At 42.2% G+C, this 10,410-nt stretch overlaps 1 protein-coding gene across 4 annotated transcripts; it reads left to right on the forward strand.

Moving 5' to 3' along the window:
* Window positions 1-90: 90 nt before the first annotated feature.
* MBD4 (methyl-CpG binding domain 4, DNA glycosylase) lies at window positions 91-9,323 on the forward strand. Of its 4 annotated transcripts, none has more exons than XR_012499818.1 (8): window positions 91-396; window positions 1,904-2,130; window positions 2,548-3,401; window positions 5,876-5,950; window positions 6,032-6,166; window positions 6,830-6,979; window positions 7,371-7,524; window positions 8,126-9,323. XR_012499818.1 is itself a non-coding variant. In XM_074344298.1 (8 exons), exons 1-8 carry the CDS (start codon window positions 304-306, stop codon window positions 8,509-8,511), a joined length of 1,716 nt encoding a protein of 571 aa, XP_074200399.1. In that variant the 5' UTR covers window positions 91-303; the 3' UTR covers window positions 8,512-9,323. The 4 variants fall into 4 exon arrangements, 3 of the variants coding, with proteins under 3 accessions (XP_074200399.1, XP_074200400.1, XP_074200398.1); XM_074344298.1 differs by having other exon boundaries at window positions 7,421-7,524; window positions 8,434-9,323; XM_074344299.1 differs by having other exon boundaries at window positions 92-396; window positions 7,421-7,524.
* Window positions 9,324-10,410: the final 1,087 nt, after the last annotated feature.

Consider the following 10,410-nt stretch of genomic DNA (forward strand, 5'->3'; position numbering starts at 1 on the left):
AGATGGAGCGGGAGTCCGGAAGGCGTCCGCCCAACTAGGGTGCGCGCGATTGGTCGGAACAGGCGGGGGGGCGGTGCGTCTTCCTCGACCAAGGATTTGATTGGCTGAGCCGTGGAAATGGCGGCTGTGGTCGGGGGGCGGCCGAAAAGCTGATGAGGCATCTATCGCTGTTTCCAGCTGTTGGTTTGTGCCCAGCGCTCTGAGCTAAGGAAATTTTCGCGTCTTACTCCACTCCACACGTAGGGCGTTGCACGCTTTTGGTCCGCTGCAGCAGGCGCAGCCCGCTGGAGGGGAACCGCTGGGATGGAGAGTCCGAGCCTGGACGCCTGCGGAGCTGCCGCGTCGTTCACCGCCAGTGAGCGCCCAGTCCCAGACCGGCCGTGTGACCTCCGGCAAGTTATTGTCCCCTTTCGGGCCTCAGTTTCACCACCTGTAAATGGGAGCGGGGGAGTAGAAGGTGGGTGGGCCTTTCTCACCTAGGATCCACGGAGACATCGGGCCCCGCAGGGTTAGTTCTTGCGAGCAGGGGCTGGAGCTCAGGTACCCTTCCCGGTGGGGTCGGTCGTGGCTGCTCCTAACGTCGTTTCCCGAAATGACCAGGGAGCTGGGGAGAGCAGGGAGGTTTCCAGTGCAGGAGACGACTGCTTGGGTTGGAGAGTACTAGGAAGACCTTGGAGATGTCATGTTAAGCAGCCAGAGCTGCCCCAGAAATGAGTCCTCTGAGAACAAACGAGGCTGCAGTCATTTGTTGAGTACTTGTGTATGAGTGGTATGGGGCTAAGATGATTTACCTATTTTTTTTTTTTAACTCCCAAAATTTACTCGGAACTACCTTAAGAGATACTACCTCCTTTTTACAGATGGAGAAACAGACTTTGAGAGGTTAAGTAACTTGCTCTTGGACACAGCTAGTAAATGGCAGAGATGGGATTTGAACCCAGTCTGTTGATTTTAAAGTTTGTACTGTTTTCACCAGGATTCAGTTTCCTTGTCTCCAAAATTGTGAACCATGTAATTTCTTAAGATCCACCCAGCTCCCCAAAATTATTTAACCCCAATTACAAAAGAGATCCTTGATTCTAATTCTAGTTAATCACTAGCTCTTGCTTATTTTCCCTACTTGTAGGTAAGAAGTTGGTTAGACCCATCCAACTTTTAAAATGTGTGATTTAGTGATTAGGATACACTCTACTGAAGTTTTCAACAGTAGTACAGGGGAGAAGTATTAGACCAAGATTTAGTAGACCTAACTTCTGGTATCAGTTCTACAAGTAACTTAATCTCCCTGTCACTCAATTTTATCAATAAAATGAGAGTAAGCCTTATCCTACCTACCTCACAAGGTTATCAGATCAAGAATGAAAGAGAATTTGAAAATTCTGTGTTAGAAGTTATTTACCTTTTGGAGGATTACAACCTCTGATGAAAGTAGTAGACACTGTCCCCCTAGAAAAACACACATATATAAAAAAATTTTATGTCACTTGTTTGGGGAGGAAGAGGGTGTCTCACTGACTCCTTTAAGCCGTTCTGTTGATTCCCCGGTTAAGAGCTCAGCTGTTGGCTCATATTTTTAGACTTATGCCAGGTGTCACCAGAAATCGTTATACCAGCCCTATTCAGTGATTAACAACAACAACAACAAGTTTCTAACAAATAGTTTGAGCTTTTCACTGTGCAGAAATTTCCAACGCTTTTTAACCCATGTTGGAGGACAGGAATGTATTGGAGGGCAGGGAGATACTCTCATAGCAAGACTGGTCCACATTGAGTTTAATCTCTCCCATAGTCCAAATAGTCCATGTGGTTCTTCTCTGTCATGGACTGAAATTGAATAAGCAGAATCACATAAATTTTAAATGAGCTAATCACGCGTAATTTGTCTTTTCTTTTTTTCAGGGAGGAAGGTGTTGCTCTGGGATCAGGAAGAGCGAGAGAAGACGAGAAGCAAATGATGATAAAAAGCAGCAGTGAGTGTAACCCCCTGCCACAAGATCCAATTGCTCCTGCTCAGTTTGGTGGTACAGCGGTGACAGAGTGCCGTAAGTCCGTCCCATGCGGATGGGAAAGAGTGGTGAAGCAGCGGTTATCTGGGAAAACAGCAGGAAGATATGACGTTTATTTTATAAGGTGAGTATGCAAGGTGGTAAAGATAGTACAGCCAAATCATTTTGTCTAGACAGGTGACGGGAAAGCATAGCAGGAATCTTGGCTTTCTTCCATTTTTACCATAAAATCATAATGGATTCTGTTCCTTGAGTGTCACTGATTAGTTATACCAAGTGATTTGGGGGCAAATACACTTTCTCCTACTGTGAATAGTTAATGGTAAGGTTGCACTTAAGTTATATTTGTAAAATTATGTTACATTATCATAGAGGAAACAACTTAAAAGTATCATTTTATCACTGTTTTTTATTTTAAATGACAAATGCCCATGGGAGAGTTTGGGAATTATTAGTTAGAAAATCTGAAATTGTTGTCCAGTTCTTTTTAAAAGACACTTTTATTTACTAGCAATAAGTTTTCTTTAATATCATTTTCTAGCCCACAGGGACTGAAGTTCAGATCCAAAAGTTCACTTGCTAATTATCTTCACAAAAGTGGAGAGACTTCTCTTAAACCAGAAGATTTTGATTTTACTGTACTTCCTAAAAGGGGCACCAAGTCAGGATGTAAAGATCGAAGCACAGCAGCTCTGACATCCCGACTGCTAAAGGAAAGTAACAGTTCAAACCAGAACCTCAGGACACGAAGCAGGTGGAAAAAAGATGTGTTTCCTCTGCCAAGTGGTAGTTTGGAATTGCAAGATGGCAGAGGACTATCTGACTTTACTTCCATTCATTTGCTTTTGAAAGAAGATGAGGGTGTTAATGATGTTGACTCCAGAAAGGTTAGAAAGTCCAAAGGAAAGGAGACTATTTTGAAAGGAACCCAAAAGAAGAAAGCTAAAATCAGGTGCCAGAAGAGTCTTCCAGATCCTGTCCAAAGTAACAGAAAAAGAGAATCTGTGCATAATAAGGCAGTGGATGCTGAGAACGAACCTGTTGCACAAGAAAGTCAGCTTGATAGAGCTTGTTGCATTTCTGATGCCAAAGAGAGTGACAAGACCTTCAGTGTGACCTACGAGGAAGAGAGGCTTGGTAAAGAAAAATCACCGAGTTCAGGATCAAACTTTGAACAAATCACTTCTGGTATCACAAACAAATCATGTTCAACCAAAGAAGCAGAACGCAACAGGAAGTACAAGGACACCTTTTTAGACTCTGAGGAAGTAAGAACAAAAGTAGAAGTTGGGGAAAGGGAGGAACATTTGCATGTTGACGTTTCAAAATGTTGCTCTGAAATGGACAGCTGCTCACAAACGGAGAAAGACTCTACTTCTGTGGAACCGTCTCAAGGTATTCAGTGCACTGGAGCGCTGTTAAACATGTGATGAGGATATTGCATTTCATGCCTGAACCTGATTAGGATGTGGGACTAGAACAAAGAAATAGGGCCACATGTCAGATACATACTACCAGTTGATCTAACTGGTTTTTAAGCCCTTTCTATGGCAGAGGAGGAATCTGCTGGCTACTGCCTCGGTGCCCCCAGCAGAGGACAGTTGTGCAATTAACAGCTGCTACCCTTGCTCCCTGGTGCAACACCCAGGACTGTCCTCAACGGTGCTTTTCCTTTTTCCCTTTTTTCCAGCCAGTAATCTTACAACTTTAGGGGGAAGGAAAAGTCTTCACTTGTGAAAAGGTTTGGGGGAGACTCCTTTTATACATAAACTGGTCGAGAATAGTCTCTCTGCACCCCTCCTGCTATTTATTACATGATGTGTGGCTTCCAATTTAATTTTGTGTATATCCTAGTCATTTTTACCTTCTATTGTAATATAATGCTTCTCTAAAATGCTTCAGAGCTCTAAATAATTCAAAACGGTAATCACATAGTTCATCTATTATTTGTAATATGCTCTTAATACAGAGTTCAGAGCTTAGCAATTTTGCCTTTATAATACCTCAGTGAATAAGAAATAAAAAGGAGACCTTTTGAGCAGCCCTGTATTAGTTATTCATTGTGCCATAGTGGTATAATGAATAACTCCTTTAAAAAGAATAGTAATTTTACTTAAAGTCCTGTGGGGAGACAGCTGGACAAATTGGTGGAACAGGGGGTTAGGCTTGGTTCCTGCTCTTGGTGCCCCTCATGACTTTATATCTTTCCTGTGCCTGGAATTTCTCTAACTTGAACAGAACGGGACTATATTGACCTAGGAACTGTATTAAAATTCTTCAAGCCTGTACTTTAAAGACTTTGAGCTCCTAAAGCCTTGAGATTTATTGCTAGTATAATGGGCATATAAAATATCAAAAACATCCTTTTGTGACTAAAATGGAAGTATCCTATTCATCCTATGCATAAAGAAGTCTAGTTCTCAACATAAGACGGTCCACTTACTGTAGTTAATAGACATCGAATGGAATGGTAGACTTCAGAATTTGCTGAGTAAACAGAGCTTAGTCTCCTAGCAATAAAGGAGGCTAGTCCGTAGTTATTTATAGGAACCCACAGAAGAAATTAACAGGTACCCAGTAAGGGCAGTTTCTTTTGTTCTACCCTTTTTTACCTTCTACAGGCTTTGTCTATTCAAACTAGAATAGCAGAAGACACTAGATTCATTATCTGGAGACCTGGATACTTACCCCAGTCTACTGTAATCCCACTGTTGTTTTGGGATGGTTGCTTAATTTCTAAGCCTTAGAGTCTTCATGTAAAATACAGGTAATAACCCTCACCAGTCCTGTTTTTCATATCATGAATATTGTAAAATGAGAAGTGAAAAAGTGGCTTCACGCTATACAAACGCAAAGTATTACTAACTGACATTCAAATTTAGAGGGTATGGCTATAGTGAGTATTAAATGTGATGATTTTAAAACCTTGAGAAGCCTAATAATGGTGGTCAAAGAGTCTGGTAAATTCACTTAACTTCCCAGGAGGTAGTGGCCTCAGATGTAAAAAGGTCCAGATCTTAGGTTTTTCTGCAGGTTCTGTTTTATCTATCCTTTTGTTTGTTTGTTTTTTGGGGTTTTTTTTGGTAAAAGTATTCACTGAAGAATATTTGGAAAATGTAGAAAAGTAAAGGAGAAAAGAAAAATTAGCAACAGCCATTATACCATTGTGGTTTATTTCATTCTAATCTTTGTATCATATTTTTTCTCTTTATTAAATTTAGATCATATGTTGAATATTGCTTTTTTCAGTTGAAAATTAATGACATGGGAAAAACATTCATGATATAGTCTCAAAATATTTCAATGACCACATTGTACAACTGGGTCGCAGTTTAAAATACTCTAGAGGGAGGGTATGGCTCAGTGGTACAGTGCTCCTTACCATGCACGAGGTCCTGGATTCAATCCCCGGTACCTCCGTTAAAATAAATAAATAAACCTAATTACCTCCCCTGCCAAAATAAAATATTCTGTATTATTTCCAATTTTTCATTACAGTGAACTCTGACATAAACCGTAGAGAACTGGTATAACAGAATGGTTTAAAGCATGACCTCAAGTCAGTCTGCCTGGATTAGAATTTCAACTCTGACACTTACTAGCTGTGACCTTGGGCAAGTTACCTAGCTTCTCTGTACCTCAGGTTCCTTATCTGTAAAGTGGAGGTAAAATGGTACCTACCGAGCTCATAGTCATCAGTAGGATTAAATTGGTTAATTTTTGTAAACTGCTTGGAAAGGTGCCTGACACCTACTGCATGCTTTACAGTAGTAGTGTGGTGGTGATGGTGTTATTATTATTTGCACCCCTGAATATTTCTTTAAGCTAAACCATAGATTCTATAAACAGTGTTCACTCTTCCTTTTCAGAAGACACCATCCCACGGACACAAATAGAAAAAAGGAAAACAAGCCTGTATTTTTCCAGCAAATACAACAAAGAAGGTATCCCTTTTCCAGTCAGAAAACCAGACTTTAAATTTAACTATTCCCGGTGTTCAGCTCTGACGCAGTGTGTTTGTTTAGCTCTTAGCCCCCCACGACGAAAGGCCTTTAAGAAGTGGACACCTCCTCGGTCACCTTTTAATCTCGTCCAAGAAACACTTTTTCACGATCCTTGGAAGCTGCTCATCGCGACTATATTTCTCAATCGGACCTCAGGTTTGTGGATTCTCTTCATCTTTGCCTTAGTAGAGACAGTGTGATGAGGAGAAGGAGCAGTGGCCGATTAGGAGGCGTGGGGCTCGAGTTTGATTTTGACCTCAGATAAGCCCTTCCTTCAGCCCTCAAACTCTTCACCTGTGAGAGGCTTCGACTAGATGACGTCCAACAGCCTTTTGAGCATTAAGGAGCAGATTTTCATTCATTTTCTACTTCCAAATTCATTTTGGTCATCAATGAAAATCAGTTACTTAACATTCCTCCTCTCTCTGTCACGTACAGAAGCATTGCTTTTTCACCAGATGTTTTCTTTAATGTCATTGGCACCTTGTGTTCCATATGCTTTTGGGTAACACCAGTTATCTGATGATCTGATTATTTAAAAACTGGTATCATGCAAGGCCGGGTTTCAGCTTAATTTGAACTGTTAACCAAATAGGTTAATGCTATTTTTTGACTCTGAGTGTGGTTGCTGATTGGGGTAATGTCTTCTCATCAGTGGTTTAGAAAGGAAGGAAGGAAGGGAGGGAAGGAAGGAAGACAGACAGACAGACAGACAGACAGACCCCTCTATATGAGATTTCTAGATAAGGCAGTACCTGAACCTAAAATCAGCCCATCTGGAGGCTTGTCCTCCATCACACGGTTGTTTTTACTTCGCAGGCAGGATGGCGATCCCTGTGCTTTGGCAGTTCCTGGAGAAGTACCCTTCAGCTGAGGTGGCAAGAGCGGCAGACTGGAGAGATGTTTCTGAACTTCTTAAGCCCCTCGGTCTCTATGATCTTCGAGCAAAAACCATTATCAAGTTCTCAGGTACCTTCCCACATATCTAAAGGGAAAAGCATAAACTGTGCCTGGGCAAGAGCGCCACACCTTGAACTTTAATGTCCTCAGACGCTACATGAGTAGAGGTCATTCAGCTCAAGCACCGAAGGCGTTTGGAAATAGCTCGCTTGCCCCAGACCATAGTCTCCCACTGACCCAGGCAATGAATCTTTGCCTAGCACTGGGTCATGCCCTGTGGGCAGGGTTCAAGGAAGAAGTCAGTGAAGCAGACAGCCCAGTTGACCTCAAGGACATTACCTCTGTCTCATCAGCTCAACACAAAACAGTAATAGTGAGCAGTCTATTCAGGGGTGGGCGCTGCAGGAACGCAGAGGAGAGCAGATTCTCTCCCCTCCCTTTCGCTGTTTCTCCGTTTCAGGGAAGTGTTTTTCTAGAGGCTGGCCTGATAGGTGGGTGTTGTGTTCTCAGATGAGTATCTGACGAAGCAGTGGAAGTATCCAATCGAGCTTCACGGGATTGGCAAGTACGGCAACGACTCTTACCGGATTTTTTGCGTCAATGAGTGGAAGCAGGTAAGGCCACTCCCAGCCATGATGCCCCAGCACGTTTTGTCCCCAAGACAGAGTAAGTCCACCATTAGGGCTAAAACTATTCCTTGGACACACACACCTTTACAGTCACAACCAGTTTTGTTCCAGGCTTGAGGGGCAGTGCTGAGTGGGGTTATTAACAGCAGGAGGGGATCCACAGATGCTCCCAAGTCTGCAGACGCTGACCAACCTCCATCAGTTGCCGCTTCTGGCCCGGTTCTTGTCATTCCCACTCATATGCCGTTTCTAGGCCTGGTGGCGTTTTCTCCTGTCCCGTCATGAGCACTGAAGGGAAGCAGGCAGGTTTGGGCATGGGGTGCACACTGGTTGGGTTTCTCCTAGTGGTCTCAGGCCACTTCTGTACTAAGTGGGTCCTACTTTGGCTGCCATTCTGTTGAGTGCGCTGTGCCCAGCCCACAGGCATCCGGGTGGCATCCTCGCAGCCGTGGGCATTGCCCACTTAGCCTGCTTACACTGCCCACTTAGTCTGTGACTTGCCCTGAAGCATTCAGCTGGTAGATCTGTCCAAGCCCATCCCTGCTTCACCATTTGTTGTGACCTGAGCAATCCATTTAACTCTCAGGGTCTATAACCTCCTTCTGGAAAACAGCATATTAACACTTGACGCACATTATCACCACCCCAAGCCCCGGGTCCTGGTGAAGACTAGCACCAAATTGGAAAACGCTTTGTCAGCTGTAAAGGAATACTTTAATGTAAGGTATAATTTTAAGGATTCATGAATCCCATTAGGTTAAAGGTTATAATTTTCAGGTATATTCTCATAAGGCACTGTTCCCCAACTGTATCTTTAAAAAGCCAATTTAAAAAGTGTATTTCTGACTAACTTACATAAAGGCCTCTGTCTCCTAATGGTTGTGTTTCTTCCAGGTACACCCTGAAGACCATAAGTTAAATAAATATCATGACTGGCTTTGGGAAAATCATGAAAAATTAAGTCTATCTTAAAACGCTTTGAAGTTTTCAAACTTGTTTTTTGTACATTGCTCTGTCCTCTGATTCTTAACAATTCCATTAAGCACAACCAACTACCTTTCCAGGTGTGTAGATTTTAATGAGCCCAACTAGAAACCTGATGTCTGTTTTCTCAATGTGTGCCACTGGTAGATCTTCGCTACTGCACGTGCTGGATCATGTTTTGAGTTGTTTTTTTTTAATAAATTGTTATTTGACAACAATCCTAAAAATGTATATGACTTTTCCAATAATGAAATGTGATCTGAAGATGAAAAAACTTTTCTAAATTATCAATAATACAAAACAAATTTCTTTCAACCTTGTGTGAGGGAAAATTAGACTTTCTATTGTCTTTTTATGGAAAACGGTATCACACAATTGTTGTATGAAGAAGCAATCAAAGAGTTTTCAGTCACACATGTAAGAAAAGATAGTATAGGGTATATTAGGCAGTCAATTAATAAAAATATTTTTACTAAAAACTGCTAACCCACAAAGAAAAATAAGATTCATCATGTGTTCTTTTTGTTTAATTTTTAAATTTTATACAATTTTTAAAAGTTGCTTTTTATTTACAGTTATTACAAAATATTGGCTATATTCCCAGTGATGTACATACATCCTTAAGCCTGTCATACACCCAGTAGTTTATACCTCCCAGTCCTCCACCCATGTTGCCCCTCGCCCCGCTCCCCACCGGTACCCACTAGTCTGTTCTCTGTCTGTGAGTCTGCTACTTTCTTGTTATATTCACTAGTTTGTTGTAATTTTTAAATTCTACATATAAACAGTATCACACAGTATTTATCTTGTCATCATGTGTGCTTGATGACTCTGTGCTGGGTTTTAGGAATTGGAGGTTTAACCCTAGCATCCATTTCATAACCTAATATGAATATCCACCTGCAGTTCTGTTGCAGGGTGTTGGCTTTCAGCTCATGCATTTGCCTTGATCCCTCTGAAAAATCAAGTATTTACCCATCTCTCATCTTCCAGCTGGAGGACAGGACCTTTTAAGTGGTATGCCATTTTTTAATACAGGTACTATAATGGTATGGCTCAAATACTGAAATGTTTACCTTATCAAGAACTCACAGAACAAACCAAAAAAACCCTAAATTGTTAAGCCTCAATTATCAATGGCCATTTGAAAACTAAATTAATTTAATAAATTAAAAATAAATTTCTAGGAAGACTACCCTTGTTGTCGGGTGGAGTGTGAACAGAACCAGGATACAGTGTGCTGCAGAGCTAGTTGGTTGTTTCCACTTTAGTGGGTTTCATTTTTTAGAGAAGGATGGATTTTGAACAGAGAACAGGAAAACTGGCTACAACCACCCCCAAGGAAAACACCCACTTCATAACTTCCGATCACATTTTATTTAACAGACATCAAAGTAGCATTCACCAAGTGCAAAGCTCTGTGCTGGGGAGGAGCACAAAGAAGAAAAGGTTCTGTAGAGACCCTCACAGGAGAGAGAAACGTACACATGATAATGAAAGGGAACAAAAGGGTAAGGTGTGTGGACAGGGTGCCCAACACTGCAGCACAGAGTCTGGAGGAGCCCTGCAACCCTGCCATACCTGGGGCTGGAGGGTAGGGCCAGCACCAAGCTTGGGGCATCTGGTGTGGTGGGCGGCGGGGCCTGATGTCAGGTCCCCTCCCAGCTTCTCCAGGATTATGGGCCTGTGGACACAGCAGGGCAGCTCAGGCCATATGCACCCCTAGTCACCTCTCAAAAGTTGGTGGCTTCCAGGCTTACACTTGGGCTCCCATCTGTTTCCTCATCTCTTTAGAATGGGTCAGTGGTACCTACCTCACACAGTTGTTATGATTATTAAGTTAATGCATGAAATTGCTTAAATGGAGCCTGGCTTAACAAAAGTCCT

Source organism: Camelus bactrianus, chromosome 17, assembly GCF_048773025.1.
Source record: "Camelus bactrianus isolate YW-2024 breed Bactrian camel chromosome 17, ASM4877302v1, whole genome shotgun sequence".
NCBI lineage: Eukaryota > Metazoa > Chordata > Mammalia > Artiodactyla > Camelidae > Camelus > Camelus bactrianus.